Source organism: Aspergillus sydowii (assembly GCF_001890705.1).
Source record: "Aspergillus sydowii CBS 593.65 unplaced genomic scaffold ASPSYscaffold_3, whole genome shotgun sequence".
NCBI classification, from domain to species: domain Eukaryota; kingdom Fungi; phylum Ascomycota; class Eurotiomycetes; order Eurotiales; family Aspergillaceae; genus Aspergillus; species Aspergillus sydowii.
This window is the reverse complement of record NW_024467861.1, coordinates 459,333-481,815: the sequence shown is the minus strand read 5'-3', so window position 1 is coordinate 481,815 and position 22,483 is coordinate 459,333. Positions and strand designations below refer to the sequence as shown.

Here is a 22,483-nt window from a genome sequence, read left to right as displayed (position 1 = left end):
GCAAGACTATTAGTACCTGTTCGCGTAGGGTAGTGACCTAGAGTTTAATGGAACATTCAAATGCTCTATTATGTTGAGTTATCCTAGCTTCTGTCAATACTATTTGCTTCACAATAAATTATAAATGCTAGCTCATGGTATTGCCTATAACAAATCCTCTAGATACAACAGGTACTCAGTGTTCTTATATACCCCATTGTAGTCCAAATCCATGCCCTTGAGCTTCAACTGCTAGCCAAAGGCTCCCATCCAGTGAATCAGTATCTCCACTGATTGAGCCAAGTCGCCATCATATCAGGCGAGATTGCAGGAAGCTCTCTCATTGTGGCGCTGGCAGCCTTGGTATTCCGTACATCCAGGGGCACAGAAAGCGCAGCCCGACCTTTGCCTGCAACGAGGCTATCATAAAATTGCAGTAGCTTCAGTGCTGGCTTACTGAGAAGCTCTTCCGCAGTCGGAGACTCGATGCGCTGGAGCTCCTGCACCCAAGCCTCCATGCTGACTGTCTCTAGCCCACCTTCATGTCCATATATGGCGTGGATTGGCGGGAGCAAACTTTCCCACGATGTGGACGTGGGATTGACGAGATGGAAAACATCAAATGGAGCTTCATCCTGTGTCTTACCGCGGAAATGGACGACTTCTACGATTATCTCCGCGAGTAGATCCTAAGTCTGATTAGTGCCAATGCCCATGTATACCAACAGCAAAGCAGCTAAATATAACTCACCACAGGAACCCAATCAACCGCAAAAGCACCCAAACTGGAGGGAATCTTTCCAAGTGACTTGGAAGTCGCAATAAGAGCAGGGAGCCATTCACTCTTATTCCAGTATCCGCTCCCCCCAGAGGGGCCTGCGATCTGTCCTACACGATGAATGCTCGTCGGGACTCCCGATATCTCAGACGCAGCCAGACAGATACGCTCGCATATATGCTTTGCCTCACTGTATCCCTGGCGAAGAGTCACGTCGCAGTCGTCAAATGGGAGTTCGGGCACAACACCTGCCGATCCAGGGGCAGTTGACAGTGCAGACGTGGACCAACCGCCAACAGCACCAATTGAGGATAGGAAATGGAGGTGTGCGCGATGGGAGCTTTCGGCGCAGAGTTCTATCAGGCTATGCACTGCATGAATATGGACTTGCTCGAATGACCCGACGGGGATGTTGAAGTCCATTCGCCAGGCGTTGTGGATGATCGTGTCTACCGATTGTAGCATCTCTTGATATTTTGTGTCCTCGAAGCCCAGGTGGTGCTCGCCTAGAGATGTTCGGACGATTTCGACTTTGTCAGGGATGGTTGGGTCTAGTCCTCGATCTTGTAGGGCTTTGGCTTGGGTCTCGGGGTTGCCATCGCGTGTCAGGCAGTACACCTTGCCTACAGATGGGTCTGAGCGCAGACAGTCAAGCAGGTAGCTGCCCAGTGATCCGGTAGAACCCGTCAATACCACCGTAAGTTTGTCCGAGTCCTGGCACATATTATGGACGTGATCTTGCTGAGGCAGCTTTTCTGTATACTTTGCGACTAGCGTGTCTATTCTCTCGCGTCTTGACGGTGCTTCTCCATTGGCGACTCCGTACAGCAGCCCATATATAAGAGCGGCGAGCTGGTTGACACTAGGATGCACGTATATCATTTGTGGAGTGATATCCTGAAGTCCAATGGACTTCAGAGCAGATGCCAGCTGAATGGTGCGCAGTGAATCAAGTCCAACATTATAGAGGTCATCATCATCCTCACAGGAATTGACACCTGAGACATGGAGTACGAGGCTTCGCACAAACAAAACAATATCTTCCATGGTAGGAGACGGGGGAAGGGCGAATGGCAGATCTTCCACATCAGGCCGTGCGTAGAGAACATCAATTTCATCCTTATAACTGTCCGCTACAAGCCTTCGCTGCGTACTTCCTTTTGGAGTTGTAGCAAACGGCTTATCTCGAGATGCCAGGGCTATCTTGCTCTTCAGGACGTGACCATGTGCCGGACTGATTCGGTTTCCCTCTTGCACTGTCGGCCAGACGAGGTCGATGAAGTCCGCCTCTGAATGCGTATTCGAATCGACTTGGCCCCAGTTTGGCTCAACCAACAGGGCAGTTTGGAATCGACCAAGTCCCACGACAACAGCCCTAGCCACCAGCGGATGGCCCTCAATGATCTTCTCCATCGTGACGGGGTTGAACTTTTCCCCGTTGTTGAGCACAATCACATCATCCAGTCGGCCGTGAAATTTCCACAGGTTTGGTCTGTCCGGGTGCTCCAAGTACAGGTCTTTTGTGTGGTAGCAGTCCAGCTCAGGGAATGTATGGAAGATAGGCTGCCACTCGGGGGTTGCGGTCCTGCGTATCACCATCTCATGTAGCCCGCCCTCGACATGTTCCATCTTTATACCGAACGTCGTGCTCCACTCGAAGTATGACCAGTCCTCGTTCTGCTCTGGTCGGAGTGACAGCACGAAGCCCCCCTCAGTCATTCCGAGGAAGCTGACCAACTGCGTGATCTGGCTAACCTGTCGACCGATCTCGGGGGAGAGTGGGCCGCCTCCGAAATAAACACGCTGCAGTTTGGAAAGTGCCTGCCGTGATGCTGGGACCGCACAGAGGTCTTCTAGTATGCATGGAGGGAAGAGAGCTGCTGTTGGCTTGGTCGTGGTCAGGACACTCGTCACCAAGTCTGTTGACAGCGGTTTATCCGGGAGCATGACGCAGGGGATTCCATGGAATACAGCCATAATGAGAAGCGAGAATCCCATGAGATGGAAGAATGGAGTTGTTGAAAGGATCAAATAATCCGGTGTCAACCGGTCTGGAACTCCAGCAACACGGCCTGGTGGGATAGGGACATGGGCTCCATGGTCCAACGCTCCAAAGTACCCAAATGTAAGTTGGATTGGTTTGGGGAAGCCTAGAGTAATATATGGTATTAGAGCTCGAATGTCTAATGGTGGACATTTCAAGATGCATACCTGTCGTGCCCGAGCTATGGGCTATAAATGCCACTTTATTCTGGACATCCTCGATTGTGCCCGTGAATGGATATGGTCTGGATTCCTGTGCTACCATGTCGGCAAATGAAGGTATTCCCATGCTCACAACATGGGATGCAGCAGCACATATCTCGCCCGCGTTTGGCTTCTTCTCAGCACTATAGCAAAGCTTGGAGCAGCCCGTCATTTCGAAGAGGCGAACATGCGCGGCCTGTGAATTGCGAGTCGACGAGAGCAGTGGCTTGCATGAACACAACTGTCAGTTAATATATTCCTCTGGAGAGCTGTCAGACACATACCTTGTACCCAGTCTTGTTACATGCAACAACCATCACCAAATACCTCACGTCGTTCGCCCCGATGTAAGCAATCGTTTCGCTAAACGATCCGCCCTTTCCAAACTGCTTCTCAATCCACCAGGACATGTAATTGATTGCCTGGGCGAGCTTGTAGACGGGCAAATCCACATACTCGTCTAGCGTGCTAGGGCTCTTTGGCATAGCACACACCTTACGATCTGGGTCTGTTTCTGCCAGGCTATCAATGACTTGAGCCATGAGCCGCTTGCCAATAGGAGTGGTGGGTAGTCCGGGCATTGTGATATTCAAAGGTCGAACAGAGTATAGAGTGTGTCTGGATGCAGGATACGAAAACCAGAAGCTGCTGGAGAATCTCCGTAGAGGGATGGCATGAATACCCACGATAAATAACCACCAAATACAGCCTACAGCTTATACTGTAACATGACTTGTACTGTAAGCCGTCACAGCCGGTTAGAGACGCCTGATCTTGCCGGTCCATCTCGGAGGGATCGACCTGATCGACCTGCACACCCAAAAAGTAGGCGCGCACTGCGGCTATCTACAAAACAAACCCAGGAAACGCAAATCAATACGTCCGGCTGCCTGTCTCATCTGACACTCTGTAAACCGGATTTGGAATACTCATACGGAGGACCTCCGAGTTTGTGGCGCAGCTGAACAAGATCATCATACACCTGAAGGTGGAGACCCAAGTATATATAAACTTTCTAATACCATGGTATATAACAAACTAGTAAAAGGATTCACGTCGATCAACGTCGCCACGGTCTTTGTCTTGCCCGTTCGAAGTCACGCAACGCCAGGAATAGTCGCATATTGACTTTCTTTCTTTGTGGGGGACCCATCTGATCATAGTGCAAACTGACCCACTGCTGCACGGCCCGATCACATCTGTAGATTGAACTTTAATTGTGCGAGATGTTGGAAGTCGAACGAAAGAGGGAGAAAGGTTGCTACTGGAGAGCAATGACGTTATCGGAGGCAGGGACTGTGTTGGGAACTGCACTCACTCACCTGGGCACTGGTGCACGCATACTTCCATGGAGAACTCACTCCAAAGCTGGATATGTATAGATTATTTCACATTCAGTACCATCTTGAATAGCTTCCTCATTCCTAATACCTTGATAAATTGGTATATCTCATGCTATAGTTCTAAATATCATACTTGCTAAAAACTTCTCGCTCCGCGCGTTCAAATTCAGCCATGATAGTCCTTTGTCTCTCCTCCGAGCGAGGTTTGATATCAACTCCAAAAGGCCTAGCACACCTCAGAAATCCATCGGTATATCCAGTGACAGGGTCACAGTTAATTGGGATTGTGTTCCCCGCATCGTCTACCTTGGGCGTGATATCAAACGCCCATAGTAACTTTGCAAAGGCCACGAAAAGACCACGTTCAGCTAGGTGAATGCCCGGGCAGATGCGACGTCCAGAGCCATAGCCGTAGTGGTCGCGATTCTGGTAGTCTGGGGAGGAGGCGTATACTGCAGCCAACTCTGTACGGCCTTTGTAGCGGTAGGGGTTGAACTGGGTAGGGTTATCATTGTAGGTGCTGTCGTTGTGGAGGTTCCAGACGTTCATGATCACTGTGGATCCTGCTGGGATGGTCATTCCGTCAATGGTGCTCTCTATTTAACAGTTTAATAACAAGATCTAACACAACCATGATGGTAGAGAAGTACCTTTGCTTGTTGCGTGTGGAAAGGCGGTTGGCATCACAGGCCGCCACCGCATCGTCTCCTTGACAACCATGATAACATAAGGCAGGCGGGAAAAGTCCTCCCATGTCGGTGTTCTATCCTCTCCAATAACTGAATCAATACTTGCCTGCGCCTCCTTTTGGACCTCGGGGTATAGAGCCATGGCCTGGATAAGTGCTATTGTGGTTATCGCCGTCGTATCAGATCCGCCTTCTAGCAGATTACCGACCATAAGATCAATTTCATGGCGGGTTAGCTGCAGCGTATCTTGCTGGTCGAAAATCATATCCAGGTAGCTTTCCTTGTTCAGTGACCCGGGTTTCTCCCGGCGTGACAGAACTCGGTCAACCAGAGGGCCGTATACAGAGTCCATTGTCCGAGCCAGAGTGGCGGAGCGAGACTTCCAGTTATTGAAAACTTTTTCAGGGATCCAGTTCAGAAAGGGGAAGATGTCGACTGGCGGAGTGGCTCCCATTTCAAATATTTCAGATATACCGTCCAGCACGGCATAAAGCCTTTTCATGTGAGGTGCGGATGGAGCTGGTGTTCGGATACCTGTGACCAGACTCATTATGACGCTGTTTGTGAACCGTTTGATATGGTTCATGAAATCGTCTGGAGTCTGGCAGATATCCCTGAGGAGCTGTATTGCCTCGGCGTTTTGAAGGTGATGGTGGCTGTTTTCGCACAGCGTTTCTTTGAAGTACCTATGGTAGAGCCTACGTCCTCGTCGCCATCTGGCGTCTGGATTTAGAAACATGAGGTGGTCGTTGTGGAAGACCAGATTATCTGCAATATACGACCTGGGGCGGTTGCTGTATACAGCCGACTGTTTGTCAATGAGCTGCTTGATCATGTATGGAGAGCTGAGGACCACGGCTGTTTGTGATCCCATCTTGAGTGAGAATATCGGACCATATACCGCAGCCCATTCTGTGAATCTGGAGCCCAGTTAGCTTCAGTGCATATTTGCACGTTATGGTGCGAACCTACTTGAAATGAGCTCCGGTTTGTGGTAACTGATGCAGGTTTCCTATAAAAGGAAGGCATGGAGGGCCTGTATTAAGTCAGCCTCTGCTGAGTATGGTATATAACAGATTATACCTACCAGGAGGTAAATTTGATGCTCGCAGGCCTGGGAATTGGCGCCAAACCAAAAGCACAAGAACAGCTATGGCAGCAGCCACGACGAAGGCTAGAGTAGAGTACATTACGCGCAGAGAGAAAAGGAGTACACGAACAGAGATTCGATAAGTGATCGCACCCCGGCATTTAGCGAGGGCGTAGTAGGTTTTATCGTTTGCTGCTTGGCCCCATGTGATCGTGATAGTTCATGCATCGTCATCGTGCTCCACCCATACGTGGGCTACTCGATTCGGATATCGCGCATAAACCTTGTTGTTGATCTCGATATCGCATGTCAATCGTCTCCGAACCTCAGGATGGCATTAATAACGCGTCCTCCCACCTACTGTATGGAAGCTGCAAGCTTACAAGCTCTACTCTGTCTCTCACCATCATTGACCATGTCTGCCCCAGCCTTTCTCTATTCCCAGCTGTTCGTCAGCCTCCCTCCCCCAGACCATGACTTCACTGGGCAAACCGTGGTCATTACAGGTGCAAATACCGGCCTTGGACTCGAGGCAGCACGCCACATGCTGAAGCTGAACGCATCCCACCTGATTCTGGGAGTACGAAATCTGTCCAAGGGACAATCAGCCAAAGAAGAACTCCAGGAGTCCACGGGGAAAGCAACCCCAATCGATATATTCCATCTCGACATGGAAGACTACGAATCTGTCAATGCATTCGCTGCGTCCGTTTCCTCCGCTCTGCCGCGAGTCGACGTGGCAATCCTCAATGCGGGAAAGATGTCCCAGGAGTTTTACATTGCCGAGAAAGATGAGAGCACTATTACGGTCAATGTCGTCAGCACGATGCTCCTAGCGCTGCTACTACTACCTAAACTTCGAGCATCAGCTCAGGATGGAAGGCCTACTCCCCGACTGGTCATTGTGGCGTCTGATCGGCATGTCATGACCAACTTGCCTGAATGGAAGACGCCCAATACATTCGATACCTTGCGGGCTGCGACTGACTCTCGACCAGATGATCGGTAATAAACTCCAATATTGACCCACTGTGTGTATGCCGATAGCTAACCTTGCGGGATAACAGGTACTACACGTCCAAGCTGCTTGCAGTTCTGTGCATGCGGGAACTGGCAAACAAGACCGCCTCCACAAGCCCTAAGGTGGTTGTCAATGGGCTTACACCTGGGTATTGTCTTACGCACCTTGTTGATGGCATTACGGGATTCTGGGGCTGGCAGCTGTATATGATGAAGCTCTCCCTTGCCAGGACAGCGGAGCAGGGCTCTCGTACCTTGGTCCATGCCGCAACCCTTGGTTTGGAAGCGCATGGGAAATACCTGAATGATTGCAAGATCGACGAGTATGTTGCCGTCCACCTGACTTGACTATAATAGGTATCTGTATTGACGATTGATATAGTGGAGCCTTATCCAGCTTTGTTCGAAGCGACGAAGGAAATCAAGCCCAGCAGAAGGTTTGGGCTGAGCTGATGGGAAAGTTAGATGCAATTGTGCCGGGCGTATCGGCAAGCCTTTCTTGATCTTAAAGGCGCTGAATACATTCCTGGAGGATATCAGACTGGGCAGTATCAGGGAGTCCCATATGTATGATTCCCAACAGTAGTAGTGGCCTCAGAGGCCACGAAGTTATATCAATGTGTATCTCAATTATGCCTATCAGAGTACTACCTTCAAGTTATTTCTTTTTTACAAATGCTCGATGGTACCAACCTGACGCTGCTTACAATCACCAGAAGCTACGCCATAACTGAAGCACGTAAAACTCTATCCCTATACCACGCGGCACAAAGGCGAAAAAAGTATCTCCAACCCAATTACCCTATTTGTAGGATCGATTATAATTTGGACCGTGCTGGGGTTAGTTAGATGCAGCCAGTGAGCGGTTCCAAATAATTAGACGCGTACTAACTCTTGTCTGTGCTCTTACATATCACGCGCGAGATTGTGGGAAGGGAACTATTGCCAACATCGGCTCCATGCATTTGTTTCTTTGCGCCTCTGGAACAGCCCAGTACACTTCCTCCAAACACGTCATGCTCCGGCTGACAAGTTCACCTGGTAAGGCACTCTTGCCCGACTGTATTGGCATATCCGCTAACGAACCTACTCAACCATGGTCTTTACGTGCGATGGGATCAGCGTCATTCTTTGTGTCTACCTTGGGTTAATACCCCGATGATCAATGACAACAATGACCAATGGCAACAGGGAACTTGCCGAGGTGCATAACGCATAGCAAACGTTATGCCGTTGAGACACTACTGCGTTGGACGAGATTGCAAGTACTCCTGTGTATCTCTGCAATGCAATGCCCAGTTACCTGCGCGACAAGCAGTGTAAGACTAGTTGATGGGGGCTCTACAGAATCGAGAAATCTATAGTTCGAGTGACTATCAAACCTAATGTGTATAGTATAACAAAGATGGGAACGCCACAAAAAGCAATTACACTGGCGCGCCACATCTTGGCTGAAATCATATCCACCTTGACACCGGATCGAGCCAAGTGAGCAATGGTTGCCAGGAATAGTAGGTGTAGATAATGGAGTATTGCTGCTGTACCCCCGTCTGCGATCTCGACTCTCTTTGTTCCTCCAAAAGATGCAGTGGGGGGCTGGTATGTCGCTGAATCGCGTCACTGGTGTTTGACTGGAACCTATGCGATTGCCTACATCTGGCCAACCACAATTTTAAGTGGAAAACCATATTGCCGGTGCAGGATGCTCTGTGGATTGTGCTTTCGCTGTGAATAGACGCCTTTTCAGCATTCTGGATGGGAAGAGCGTAGTAGAGCCTCATGCAGAAGCGATCGTCGTCTAAAAGGCTTGACCCAGCAGCTGCGCACAGTGCAGTGAACAAGATCTTACAGTAACCCGGATCCGCCCGATCGATCAACGAAATAGCCAGCCATGCCATTTCCTTCAGGCCCGCAGATGTGGGCTCAGTATCGCATTCTTGGCCGCGTGCACCCCCAGTTTTAGGTTCGTTGAGTTGCGCACGGGCACGATATTTGCTTCTTTCGCTTGCAATCGTTTTACCTGATCTGCGATGAAACGACGGTTCGGCAGATGTCACTGCGACTCACCCGTTGTAGATCTCCCAAGCCAAACCCTATCTCCTTCCTATTTCGGATATTACGGGTTCTATGATTTCAGTATTTTTGCCCTCAACCCCACTTCACACTCCACTCTCACTGCATCACGCTGTGAACTATGGAGGACACTCATCCACTTCCAGGTTTCCGGACTTGTTCAGTCACACAGAGGAGCTGGAAGCCTAAACCGCTGGATATGGGCTCCATTCTTTGGCAGAATATTAGTTTGTAAACCTTATCTTGGATCGGACATGTCCCGATGGCCTTTATTTGGTGTTCTACATGTACAATACGATACGGATCATCCGGTACGCGGCCTTGATGCCTTGCCGTATGGGCTCGATATACTGTTCATATCAGATGTTATTTTGCACACTCAAGCCCTACATTTTACCTCTGAGTATCACTATTGCAATTAATTTCAATCTACTATACCAGCCTTCACAATGTCAACCACACCACCATCCCCGTGTAGTTCTACTACAGACTATACCACAGATAACACTTCGCTGGTACGTTGTTCTCTAGGACCCGCGAAACAAGATCCTGACGTACAGTATAAGGGCACATACGACGGAGTCGCAGTGATCGGAATGTCATGTCGCACCGCCGGGGACGTCAACAACCCCCAGCAACTGTGGGACCTTCTGCTGTCCCAGACGGACGGTGTCAGTGAAGTCCCTGCCTCGCGATGGAAACCATACTATACACGGAACCCACGAAATAGAGCAGTCCTTGACAAGGCCGTAAAGCTGGGCTATTTTGTGAAGAACATCGACGATTTCGATTGTCAGTTCTTTGGAATCTCACCAAAGGAAGCTGAACAGATGGATCCTCAGCAGCGGATCTCACTCGAAGTTGCTATTGAGGCGCTTCAGGACGCCGGGATTCCTGCAAAGTCTCTGAGAGGAACTGACACATCTGTGTTCTGGGGTGTCAACTCGGACGATTATTCCAAGTTGCTCCTGGAGGATCTCGGCGCGATTGACGCCTGGATGGGTATTGGAACGGCGTACTGCGGCGTACCCAACCGGATCTCTTATCACCTTGACTTGAAAGGGCCCAGCGTGGCTGTTGATGCAGCATGTGCCTCCTCCCTTGTTGCTGTTCACAACGGCGTATCCGCAATTCTCAGCGGCGAGTCGAGCATCGCTATTGTCGGTGGCGTCAATGCCCTATATGGCCCGGGACTGACCGTAGTCCTGCAAAGGGCTGGGGCTCTCGCCTCTGATGGTCGCTGTCGCTCATTCGATGACAGCGCAAAGGGCTACGGGCGTGGAGAAGGCGCAGGGGCTGTGATTCTGAAGAATCATGCTCAGGCTGTAAGGGATGGCGACCATATCCTTGGTATTATCCAGGGAACAGCTGTAGCCCACGATGGGAAGAAGAATGGGATTATGGCTCCGAATGCCGCCGCGCAAAGCCTTGTTGCAGAGAATGCACTTCGCGTCGCCAATCTCGAGGCCGGCGCTGTCCAGTATATCGAGGCTCACGCAACCTCCACACCGTTGGGTGACCCTACCGAGGTTTCGGCCATGAGTGCGGTATATGGAGGGGGCCGCAATACACCGTGCTATATAGGCTCTATCAAGCCTAATATCGGGCACTTGGAAGCCGGCGCCGGTGTGATGGGCCTTATCAAAGCGGTCCTTGCAGTTCGGAACGGGGTGCTTCCTCCTCAGGCAAACCTCGACACTCTAAACAGCCGAGTCGACTGGAGCAGGTCCGGCCTACAGGTTGTGCAAAAGGAAGCAAAGTGGCCAGAATGCGTTGGTCCACGTCGGGCGGCCATTTGCTCCTATGGCTACGGCGGGACAGTCTCCCATGCTATACTGGAGCAATATCAGGGGATCCAGACTGATGGTCAGGATATCCCAGGATCAGATATTAAAGTCTTGTTGATCTCTGCACCGCAGAAGAAAAGGCTATCCATGATTGCAGAATCTCTGCGAAATTGGATTTCAGCGAATGGGACAGAGGAAGACCTCGCCAGCATCTGCACCACTCTCGGTGCTCGACGTGATCACCACGAATTCCGGTTCTCCGCGGTAGTCAAGAGTATTCCAGAAGCCCTTGAATCACTTGACGCTCTGATCAAAGGAGAAAGGTCAGCCAAATGGGTGTCCGAAAACCGCTGCCTGCGTGCCAACCTCAGCAAGGAGGTCGTCTGGGTGTTCTCAGGGCATGGAGCTCAGTGGACGGACATGGGCAAGGAACTACTCAACAATCCCATATTCACCGACGCAATTAAACCACTGGACGAAGTTGTACAGAGCGAGATTGACTCGTCGCCTATTGAGTGGCTACGCAATGGCAATTTCGAGTCCACCGACAGGATTCAAATCCTGACATATATCATGCAGATCGGCATTGCTGCTGTTCTACAGTCAAATGGTCTTTTCCCGAGTGCGATAATCGGACATTCTGTTGGTGAAATTGCTGCCAGTGTTGTTGCAGGGGCACTCTCGCCTGTAGAAGGGGTGCTGGTTGTCACTCGGCGGGCTGTTCTCTACCGTCGGGTTATGGGCCAGGGTGCAATGGTGCTTGTCAACAAGTGTTCAACCGATGTCAGCCAGGATCTGAAAGGCCGGGAAGATGTGACAATCGCAATCAGTTCGTCGCCTTCATCTTGCGTTGTTGCAGGGCCAAAGGATGAGATTGCCCTGCTTGCCGATGCGTATAGAGAACAGGGAATCAAAGCATCCTTTGTAAAGACCGACGTGGCATTCCACAGTCCTATGATGATCCCACTTGAAGGACCACTGATGACCTCGATGAAGGACGTATTACACCCCAAACGCCCCTCCGTGAAGATATATTCAACATCGCTCTCCGATCCCCGGGGCCAGACCCTTCGGGATGTCCATTACTGGACCAACAACATGATTAACCCGGTGCGGCTTACTGAGACCGTAACTTGTGCTATGGAGGACGGCCACCGCATCTTCCTAGAGGTATCAAGCCACCCTATCGTATCCCACTCGATCACCGAAACCGTGATGGACGGGGGTATTGAAGATTTCTCAGTGGTCTCAACCATGAGACGCAATCAGCCTGCGGAAGCCAGTATCTTGCATGCCCTCGGGCAGCTGCACTGCGCCGGAGCTGATGTTGACTGGAGAATGCAGATGCCTGGTCCTTGGGCCCAGGGACTACCTACAGAGACATGGCTCCATCAAACCCTGCTACCAAAGCTCTCCTCTCCTCCAGGAACCATGGAAACCCATAACGCCAGCCAGCATACCCTCGTTGGGCATCGCGTCCAAGTCGCGGGCACGGATACTGTAGTGTACAGCACCTTGCTAGACAAGCAATCGAAACCCTTCCCCGGAGACCACCCTGTTTCGGGCACTGAGATTATCCCCGCTGCCTGTCTGCTCAATACCTTCCTCAAGGCCACACAGAGTACCCGCCTGGAGGAGGTAAATCTGAAAGTGCCGGTGGCCGTTGATGTTGCGCGGGCGGTGCAGGTCGTCGTGCAGGGCAGCGAAGTGAAGATTATGTCTCAGCTTAGCAGTACGGATAATGAGGCTTCGTGGCTTACACACACCACTGCGTGCCGCAGCCCTGGTTCCATGTCTACCCCCGCTGAGGAACGGGTTGACTTGAACTGTAGCACCATGAAAAGGCAACTGGACAGCTTCACGATTGACTACCTGGCAAGCGTGGGAGTATCCGCGATGGGCTTCCCTTGGAAAGTCCTAGAGCATTATGGCGACTCGCAGGAGATGCTAGCACGAGTGGACGTTGCCCCAGGGGTCGACATACCGGACTGGGACCTGTCATCCTGGGCACCGTTCCTAGATGCTGCGACTTCGATAGGGTCGTGCATCTTCTTTGATGACCCTCGTCTACGAATGCCATCCAGGATCCAGCAACTGGAGATCTTCACACGGAGTAATCCGCCTAACGTTGGCTGGGTCCATGTTCGCAGAGACCCCGGCAATGAGTATCATGCGGACGTTAGGATTCTTGATGAGCAGGGAGTCGTGCTTGCAAGGTTATCTGGAATGCAATTCTCTGAGATCGAGGGTGTTCCTGGTTCTACCACATCTGTCGGTAGTCTGGTTCATAGGCTTGCATGGCCACCGGCCTTGCCTGCAGAAGAGCCTTTCCAGATCGACCAGCTCGCCTTGGTGTGCAGAGATCAGTCTTTGATGCAGGAATACGTCTCCTCTATCCCTGTCCATATCCGTTCATTTCAGCTCTCCCAGTGCGATGAGCTTCAATCCTTACCTGAGGATGCTCTGAGAAAAGGTACGGTTATTGCTTATATTCCTCCAAGAGTTCTATCCCTTCAAGGCCTCCCTGAAGAAACCGAGAAACAAATCTTGGAGCTGCTTCAGATCATAAAATATGCAGTACATTCTGGATTACCGGTCAGAGTGTTTGTGTTCACCACCAATGTCATCAAGGGTCATGGTCCAACAGCGCTTGCCAATGCTCCCTTGTTCGGGTTGAGCAGGATAATTGCTAGTGAACACCCTGAACACTTCGGGGGCCTCATCGATGGCGAGGACTGCTCCGTGCCTCTGACGGCCATGAAGTATATTCAGGGAGCCGATGTTATCCGCATTCAAGATGGAGTACCAAGGACCGGAAGACTCCGCTCGTTGTCATTAGAAGCTCGAACACAGGACGTGTCTCGCTGCCTCCCTCGTCCTGAGGGGACGTACCTGATTACTGGCGGCTTGGGAGACCTAGGCCTTGCCACTGCTGAGTTTCTGGCTCGAAATGGGGCTCGCCGTCTGGTTCTGTTATCCCGTCGTTCTCTACCTCCGCGGTCAACCTGGAGCAAGCCTCATGAAGGCTATGAGCAGGCTATAGCAAAGATCCAAGAACTAGAGCAGTTGGGTGTTTCAGTTCATACGCTTGCTATTGATATAGGAATCGCGGATGCCGCCACGAAGCTGCATGACTCGCTGCAGCAGCTAAGCCTCCCACCAGTTCTTGGTGTCGTGCACGCAGCCGGTATAGTAGAAAACGAGCTGGCCCTCAACAGCACCAAAGCCGCTTTCCACAGGGTTTTTAATCCAAAGATCAATGGTGCCCTTGCATTGCATGAAGCCTTCACACCGGGCTCTCTGGACTTCCTCGTCATGTACTCGTCATGCGGGCAGCTCCTAGGGTTTCAGGGTCAAGCCTCCTATGGGAGTGCCAACGCTTTCCTCGATACACTGGCTACATATCGCCGAAGTCTAGGTGATAATGCAGTCTCCTTCCAGTGGACGTCCTGGCGCGGAATGGGGCTGGGGAGTGACTCCGACTTTGTTGCTGCTGAGTTGGAAGGGAAAGGCGTCACAGATATTACGCGCCAGGAGGCATTCCAAGCTTGGATGCATCTCGCACAGTTTGACATGGACCACGGGGTTGTTCTTCGTACGCGTGCCCTTCATCCGGATGAGCCTGTGCCTTGTCCTGTTATTCGGGATATAGTGACTCGCTCGTCGCCGGCTAGGGATACCACTGGCCAGACATCCTCGAAAGATGGAGCTGGTGCTGGTTGCTCTAACACTCTCCCCACTTCCGGGCCTGAACTGAAGGCGTACCTCGACGAGCATATCCGCTCATGCGTGGCTGAAGTACTCCAGGCAGCTGCCTGCGACGTAGATTCCAGAGCTGCAATGAGCGACTACGGGCTGGACTCCGTCATGAGTGTCGTTTTGAGACGGAAGCTGCAGCAATCGTTGAATGTTTCTGTTCCGCCGAACTTTACTTGGAATAATCCCACTGTGCAGCACTTGGTCCAGTGGTTCTTTCAGAGGCTTGGTGGCCAGGGTGCATGATCATTACATTAGACCTCGTACCAGGATTTGTATCTATGCTTATATAGCATGGAATCAGGTAGAAGCGCACTTTGACTAGTGATAATACGTTTCCAACTGCAGTGGGATTCAAAAAGTCTAGATGCTAGTTTCTGTTTTTTGTGGTTTTCTAGCCTTTTCCAAATATGAACCTATCAGTCCATTGTGCGACGGTTTCTTCGATAGAGCCGTTAGGGCAGAATGTGTTCATTGATATCGGAATGAAGACGTCGCACCTCTTGGATACCTCCACGTATTTCACCGCAGTCGGTGGAATATATTAGAGTATAATTAATATCTACCATACTCGATTCAGGCTCATGTTTATCTTACATCACTGCGCCACTTGAGCGACCAAGTCCCTTCTCAGCGACAGAGCAGAATAGACAATGCCTCGATCAAATGCGCCACACAGGAGTCAAGGGAGGGTGGAGAAGGGGAATGCCGACATACGCGCGTGCTGCCATGTTTTCTTTTTCTTATGTGACGCCTTGCCCCCCTCCATATAAAAGTACCTGCGGGTTTGCTGTGCCGCCGAGAGACCAGGGAGTCTACGGCCCAATCAACCAGGGTTCAGAGTGTCTGCGGCGCTTCGAACCAGTGAGGCTGTACTTGCGATTGGGAACCATTGCATGGCCTGCCCAGGCTAAAACAGCCTTGTCTGTAAGAATGGGGGGTCTTTTGTCGTCATAAAGCGAGGGGTTTGGCGCTTTCGTTTCTCCCACTCGGACCTGGACACTAATCTTCAAATCCGACATCAAATATATCTTGCCCAGGTACACGCAAACGTACGCTGAGACTTTCAATTTTTAGCCACTATACTTGACTTACAACATGGTTGGAAAGTAAGGGAATCACTCCACGCTATGTAGCTAAGGTCGAGCTGATAAGAGCCTACAGGATCTGTTACCAGTTCGCACAGCATGGGATCTGCAAGTTCAAATTTTGTAAATTCGACCATGTACGTCAGGGTAAGACACAGAATGCGGCGAATGGCCTATCTCGACGTGGAGGCTCGAAACCTGATGAGTTCAACGAGCTCTCTGCCTGGAAGAGACAGATCCCGAACGGTCGAACAAGTCAGCCACTCGGTTCCAGACTGGGCGAGTTCTTCAAAAAGGCCAGGAATCTAATTCAGTCACACGAGAGTACACTGCAAGAGGTTGTCCAGTGTCTCTCAAAGGAGGGCGGCCTCAGACGGGTTCAAGAGCTCATTGAGCGGGACTTTTCCATCTTGTCGCCTGCTGCGAAACGGACTATATTTGCTGAGGAGATGCTTCCTTTTATCGAGGTCATCACGTACCCGAGTTTACTGTCGTCGCTTGTCATGGAGCAGGCCGTTGTGACTATATACAACTGCATCTTCGGCGTTAATGCGCGTCGGGCAGCACCATTTCTACAGTTCCTAGCAGATGCCATACAACTAGAAACCGAGAGCGATGGCGGCGCGGCGTGTACATATCTGGAATCATCCTTGTCAGCCTTTTGGCACATTGTCGATTTGAACTCGACAGCCTTCATCCAAGAGTCGCTGCAGCAAGTCGCGCAGCGGTTCGCCGACCTACTTAATGCTCTCCATGGCTTGGACGGCGCCAGTGGCCTTCATCAATCCGTCAATTATCTCGAGCGGCTCCAGCGCCGTCTAAACATTGGACTCTCTCTACCAACGTTGCTCGGGTCCTCGAAGAAACTTCCAGCCAATGCCACTCCTGTTGCCTTTGTGGCACAGAGAGAACCGCCTGGCAATCGCCACGACAATGACCACGCCGACATTGAGAACATCAAGATCATGCCGAGCTTCCAGGAAATCCTGTCACCACGTACAGAATACCTCCCAGTCAAGGACCCGCGGCAGTGGCATGTTCCTGGACTGGCCGGACTACTGGACAAGAACTTCCGGCTCCTGCGAGAAGACACTGTCGGCCAGCTCAGGGACGCCATTCATGCAGAGCTCCGGCCGCAGGCGACGAGGGATGGCCGCAGAGGGCAGACCAGAATGCACATTTATCGAGACGTTCTCGTCAAGCAGGTGGACCTGCACAAGCTTTCTGGGTTGCAGTTTCTCGTGCAGTTCTCGCAGCCGACGCAGGTCCGGGGCATGTCGAAACAGAAACAGCAGGACTGGTGGCAGATGTCCAAGCGCCTGCAACCAAGCGCTTTTGTATGCCTTCTGGATCGCAGGGGGACAGCAATATTCTGTACGGTAGCGACGCCCGATCGTCCGAGTACAAGGTCCGATGCAGCAGAAACAAAGGACCCAAGAATGGCCGGCTCACTCACGGAAGACATGAATGTGGCTTCGGTCATCTTGGAGCTGGTTGAGCCAGGGGAAAGTACGTGGCAATATATCTTAGACTGCCAGGGCGTAACAGGGAACCGGTCTGCATTGTCGCTGGTTGAGTTTCCTGGAATTCTTCTGCCCTCATTTCAGCCCACGCTGCTTGCATTACAGAAGATGCAAAAGGCTGGTGATATTCCAATGTCGGATTTTATCGCGCCCACCGATACAAGCAGCCTGTCGCAGTTTATAGAGGTGCCGTCCCCGCTGTACTCGGTGGTGCCGGGATTCAGCTTCGATCTAAAGTGTCTCATGAATGATGGCTCAAATTTCCTTGTTGGGCATTCCCGGCCTGTAGATATAGCGACACTTCAGAACAAGTCCACGCTTGATGATGCGCAGGCCACAGCCCTGGTGCAGTCACTCCAGCGGCGAATCGCTCTGATCCAAGGCCCGCCGGGGACCGGCAAGAGCTTTACTGGAGTGGCCCTGATCAAGGTGCTTTTAGCTAACAAGAAGAAAGTCAAGAAGGGGCTTGGCCCTATTCTCTGCGTGTGCTATACTAATCACGCCCTTGACCAGCTCCTGGAAGACTTGCTTGACAACGAGATCACCTCCCAAATCATCCGCATTGGGTCCCAGTCCAAATCGGAGCGTTTACAACCGCTGAACCTTCGAACTGTTGCTAGAGAGGTTGACAAGACCCGGATGGAACGGCACAATCAGTGGTCCTTCCGCTCGACAATGGACGAGTACGAGGAATCCTTTCAGAAGCTCAAGCTGAATTCGGCAGGGTCAACTCACGCACTGAAAGACTATATCAGAAAGACTGATCCGTTGCACTACCAGCAACTTTTCGAGAAGGATGCGGATGGTTATCAGAGGCAGTCTAAAGGAGGGTTTCACGGCATAGTACACTCCTGGCTCAACGGGGGACAGCGAAATGGCACGACGCGTCCCTTAGCTGAGCTGGCCAGCGTACATGTGGATATGATGACAGTGCCAGAACGCCGACTTCTTCATAAACACTGGACTAGAGAAGCCCGAAAGGAGTCTCAGGCTGAAGCACAGTCGCTGCTGTCCTCCCATTCTGGAATCAAGCATTCTTGGGATAAAGTACGAGACGAAATCGACCTCCGCTGCCTTCGCACTGCAGACGTTATTGGCGTCACCACAACAGGCCTGGCCCGGAATCTGAACATGTTGCGCCGTTTGCCGTCAAAAGTACTATTGTGTGAAGAAGCTGGTGAAGTTCTCGAGGCCCATTTACTCACTTCGTTGTTGCCTTCTCTTGAACATGTTATTCTCATTGGTGACCACCAGCAACTTCGGCCTCAGATTCAGAACTACGAGCTTTCCAGGGAAAGCAACTCTGGAAAGGCTTACTCCCTGGATCGGTCCCTGTTTGAGCGCCTCGTGGATCCAGATGATGGAGTAGGAGTTCAGATCCCCTTTTGCACCCTTGAGACCCAGCGCCGTATGCATCCGTCCATGTCTCGTCTAGTTCGTGACACGCTATACCCCAGGCTTCAGGATGCCCCGGCAGTGTCTGAGTATCCTGAAGTTATGGGGATGCGCCAGCGGCTATTTTGGCTTGATCACCGACATGAAGAGGGCGATTCGTCTGGCCAGGATGCCGTTGCAACGTCCCACTGGAACGACCACGAAATAGACCTGACTATTGCCTTGGTGAATCACCTCCTCCGACAGGGTACCTATGCAGCTGGTGATATTGCTGTGATTACTCCCTATCTCGGCCAGCTCCATCGTATGCGGCGGAAACTTGCTGGTTCCTATACAATAACCTTGGGGGAAAGGGACCAGGAAGACCTTGATAATGCCGGGTTCACGGCCGATACGGCAGACTCAGATAGTAACGCTATTACCCGGTCTTCCCTCCTCCAAACACTCAGAGTCGCCACCATTGATAACTTTCAGGGCGAAGAAGCCAAGGTTGTTGTGATTTCCTTGGTGAGAAGCAACAAGCAAAACCGATGTGGCTTCCTCCGTACTCCTAATCGGATCAATGTCCTTCTATCGCGGGCTAAACACGGGATGTATATCATTGGTAACTCAGAAACATCCAGAGGAGTCGACATGTGGAATAAGGTCATCAATATCTTGGAGTCTGAGGGTAATATTGGCCCCGGCCTTGACCTTTGCTGTCCTCGCCACCCGGAGACACCCATCACAGTATCAGAGCCTGAAGACTTTCTACATCTTGCCCCAGAGGGAGGCTGCAGCCTCCAGTGCGGGAAACGGCTTCGGTGCGGCCACCCCTGCAAGCAGAAATGTCATTCTGATATGCTGCATACTGCCGTGTACTGCACGGAACCTTGTCAGCGTCCGCAAAAGGGTTGCACCCATCCCTGCCCAAAGCCATGTGGGGACCCCTGCCCAAAGAAATGCCAGATTCCAGTATTTGATGCCGCACGCATTCTGCCCTGTGGCCATCTCATGGCTAGCCTGCCCTGCTGGCAGTCGCAGGACCTAAGCACAGTGAAATGCCCCACGCTCGTGAAAAAGGAGGTTCCGCACTGCAATCACTCTGTCACGATTGCATGCCATGTCGATGTCACCAGTGTGGAGTACCAGTGCAAGCGGCCCTGTCAGACCATCCTCCCGTGTGGCCATAACTGCAAACGCAGATGCGCCGACTGCCTCCAGCGCAGCACTGCTGAGGGTGTTGTAACAGACCACGGGAAATGTACCCAGCCATGTGGACGGCCTTATTCAACATGTGCTCATGCCTGTAGTGCGCCTTGCCATGATGGGACACCGTGCGGTGAATGCACCGCCCCGTGCGATGTACAGTGTGGGCATTCGAGGTGTCCGCAGAAGTGCTCTGATCCCTGTCCGCCCTGCGCTGTATCGCAGTGTCTTTCGTCCTGCCCACATAGCACATGTTCAATGCCTTGCGCGGCACCCTGTAATCACGTCCCTTGCTCGCGGCGGTGCGAGAAAGCCCTAAGTTGCGGCCACCAGTGTCCCTCTGTTTGCGGAGAATCTTGCCCCCCTGCGGCATTCTGTCAGGTCTGTGCATCAGACACTATCAAGAGCACCGAGGTCGATTTCATCCTAGGTGAAGTGTACGAGGAGATAGATCTGGACGTTAATCCCTGTATATTTCCTCAGTGCGGGCACTTTTTGACCATTGAAAGCATGGATGGGCAGATGGATTTCCGGAGGCATTACAATATGAACGGTGATGGGAGGCCAGTCTCCATTGCCTCATCTTTGAAGCCGTTCTCGATAGACGACATCCGAACATGCGCTACATGCCGTGGATCATTGCGGAATCTATCTCGTTACGGAAGGCTTGTGAGACGCGCTCTATTGGACGAGACGACGAAGAAGTTCATCGTATATCTGAATCAATCATATATACCAATGGCGCAGGCCCTACCCAAGGCTTTGTCCGAGCTACAGAACGGTGAGGCAACACGAAGGACAGCGGATATAGCCAAACGCATTTTCCACGGCGGCTTGCAGGTGCGAATCGAAGGTCCCCCGGGCCATCAAGTCCGGCTGATGGAAACCCATATCATCAAACATGATAAGGAGCGCTGGAAGCCCCTGTTAACCCTTCGGGCCGGGATATCCAAGTATAGGAACAACGTCAAAGTCGAGGAACAACCATACAACCAGGTCCGCAACATGGTTGAAGGCGCTCACCGGCGCAACCAAGCCCTAGGCCAGTTCGAGTTCGATGAAGATGTCCTCCAAACAAAAGGTCACCTCCAAGCGACGTCGCTTCTTCTTCGTCTAGATACCGCTCTTCTCGCAGACTTCCTGTCCCTAAGAAAGCAGGCCAAACAGGGGCCCTGCACCACGGAAAGCAATCTGCACGTTAACTTGGCTGAGAATAAGAAAGAAAGCAGGAAACTCATCAACGAGGCTATCTCCTCCGGGCGTGTCCTGCAGCAGGTCGAGGGGCATATCTTCCTTGCCCAGCTATGCGCCCTCGAGCGCCAGAATGTTGTGGTGACCGACCCCGCGAAGGCCGAGACACTGTTACAGGAGGGCACGAGCGCCATAGACCAGGCCCAGAGTCTCTGTGAGAAGCATGAACAGCAAACGCGTGGTCTTTCCGAGGAAGTCGAAGGCACCCGGAACATGCTGCGTGGATCAACGTTCTATACGCCCGTGACCAGCGAGGAACGCGCGGCGATCCTAGCTGCCATGGCGCGCGAGTTCCGGGGGACAGGGCACTGGTATTACTGCGAGAACGGGCATCCATTTACAATTGGGGAGTGTGGCGGGGCGATGCAGTTGTCGACGTGTCCGGAATGTGGTGCGCGGGTTGGGGGGCAGCATCATCGCACGGCTGCTGGGGTGACTCGGGCCAGTGACTTGGAGGATGGGCTGAGAGGGATGCGTATATGATGGATGGGGTCGACTAATATGGAACGTCTGGTTTCTAATAATTAGTATTACTTATTTATTACCGGCACCAAGGCCTACAGGCGGGAAGAAGATATATCAACTCTAATGCTGAAAGAATCTCCCTGAAATACCCAGCTTAATGATAGATTCCCCATGTTATAAGGCAGAAGGCAGCCCCGGTTACCAAACCAACTCCACTGCCGTAGTTCGCATATGATATAAACTGACGGTATCCAGGCAAATATTCTTCGTCCCGCTATGCTAGTGGTCGTTCCGTAGCTTAAACGTAAGTGGCCTTCCCTGCCTTGAATCTAAATATGAACCCTTATGTGTGGTAAAGGGATAGTATGACAGGTGCGCCCACATACTGCTGCTTGAACATGACCTGCTTACTATATAAGTCTGATGGCCTTCTCCATTATGTGATGTTCCTTCCAATGTCTGCACACCGGAGTCGCTCCTTCCCACGATAGTCCCAACAGCACTCGCCCACGCCTTTCGCCCAGTGCCAACTTCTGNCACTTCTGATCATACCCTGTACAGTTCCAGAATACCTTACCTGCTGAAACCACAAATACAGGAAACCACTGACCAAAATGGCCTTCTTTAGCCAATCCTAGCCGCATGAACAGCACAGCCGCGTCACCGAACAGAAGCCCGGCGACTCGTGGCAGAGAAAACCTTCCCGGTTCTTTTACCAGCGCTACAGCATATAAGATCAAAATGGCCACCGGGCCCAGCACGGTGCCCATGTTGTGGAGAGATCCGACGAGTCGGTTGTATCCTCGCATAC

General features: G+C 51.7%; 5 protein-coding genes across 5 annotated transcripts; 3 read left to right on the top strand and 2 right to left on the bottom strand.

Annotated features, from left to right (window-relative positions):
- Positions 1 to 257: 257 nt before the first annotated feature.
- ASPSYDRAFT_146454 (uncharacterized protein) lies at positions 258 to 3,585 on the bottom strand (the record flags this gene model as incomplete). The annotated part of the gene is made up of 4 exons (XM_040841627.1): positions 258 to 668; positions 731 to 2,907; positions 2,969 to 3,230; positions 3,289 to 3,585. The coding sequence occupies 4 exons, from the start codon at positions 3,583 to 3,585 to the stop codon at positions 258 to 260; spliced, it is 3,147 nt and encodes a 1,048-aa protein (XP_040704295.1).
- Positions 3,586 to 4,339: 754 nt separating this feature from the next.
- On the bottom strand, positions 4,340 to 6,267 carry ASPSYDRAFT_76968 (cytochrome P450). The gene is made up of 4 exons (XM_040850879.1): positions 6,124 to 6,267; positions 6,009 to 6,072; positions 4,998 to 5,956; positions 4,340 to 4,943 (listed from the first exon to the last, which is right to left on the bottom strand). The coding sequence occupies exons 1-4, from the start codon at positions 6,224 to 6,226 to the stop codon at positions 4,468 to 4,470; spliced, it is 1,602 nt and encodes a 533-aa protein (XP_040704294.1). The 5' UTR covers positions 6,227 to 6,267; the 3' UTR covers positions 4,340 to 4,467.
- A 274-nt stretch (positions 6,268 to 6,541) lies between these two features.
- Positions 6,542 to 7,649, top strand: ASPSYDRAFT_87075 (uncharacterized protein; the record flags this gene model as incomplete). Its single annotated transcript, XM_040851774.1, has 3 exons — positions 6,542 to 7,131; positions 7,194 to 7,469; positions 7,529 to 7,649. 3 exons carry the CDS (start codon positions 6,542 to 6,544, stop codon positions 7,647 to 7,649), a joined length of 987 nt encoding a protein of 328 aa, XP_040704293.1.
- Positions 7,650 to 9,616: 1,967 nt separating this feature from the next.
- On the top strand, positions 9,617 to 15,343 carry ASPSYDRAFT_42228 (type I polyketide synthase). The gene is made up of 2 exons (XM_040846434.1): positions 9,617 to 9,734; positions 9,786 to 15,343. The coding sequence occupies exons 1-2, from the start codon at positions 9,669 to 9,671 to the stop codon at positions 15,006 to 15,008; spliced, it is 5,289 nt and encodes a 1,762-aa protein (XP_040704292.1). The 5' UTR covers positions 9,617 to 9,668; the 3' UTR covers positions 15,009 to 15,343.
- A 409-nt stretch (positions 15,344 to 15,752) lies between these two features.
- ASPSYDRAFT_173156 (putative NF-X1 finger and helicase domain protein) lies at positions 15,753 to 21,806 on the top strand. Its single transcript, XM_040843435.1, has 2 exons — positions 15,753 to 15,871; positions 15,927 to 21,806. The coding sequence occupies exons 1-2, from the start codon at positions 15,861 to 15,863 to the stop codon at positions 21,688 to 21,690; spliced, it is 5,775 nt and encodes a 1,924-aa protein (XP_040704291.1). The 5' UTR covers positions 15,753 to 15,860; the 3' UTR covers positions 21,691 to 21,806.
- The last annotated feature ends 677 nt before the right edge of the window (positions 21,807 to 22,483 follow it).

Bases quoted from the DNA above. Each gene is read 5' to 3' on its own strand.
- ASPSYDRAFT_76968 (XM_040850879.1), bottom strand. From the start codon at position 6,226: ATGTACTCTACTCTAGCCTTCGTCGTGGCTGCTGCCATAGCTGTTCTT. The intron at 5,957-6,008 runs GTAGGTTCGCAC...ACTGGGCTCCAG, and splicing joins CAAACCGGAGCTCATTTCAA to ATTCACAGAATGGGCTGCGG. The intron at 4,944-4,997 runs GTACTTCTCTAC...ACTGTTAAATAG, and splicing joins TCCACACGCAACAAGCAAAG to AGAGCACCATTGACGGAATG.
- ASPSYDRAFT_42228 (XM_040846434.1), top strand. From the start codon at position 9,669: ATGTCAACCACACCACCATCCCCGTGTAGTTCTACTACAGACTATACC. The intron at 9,735-9,785 runs GTACGTTGTTCT...GTACAGTATAAG, and splicing joins CCACAGATAACACTTCGCTG to GGCACATACGACGGAGTCGC.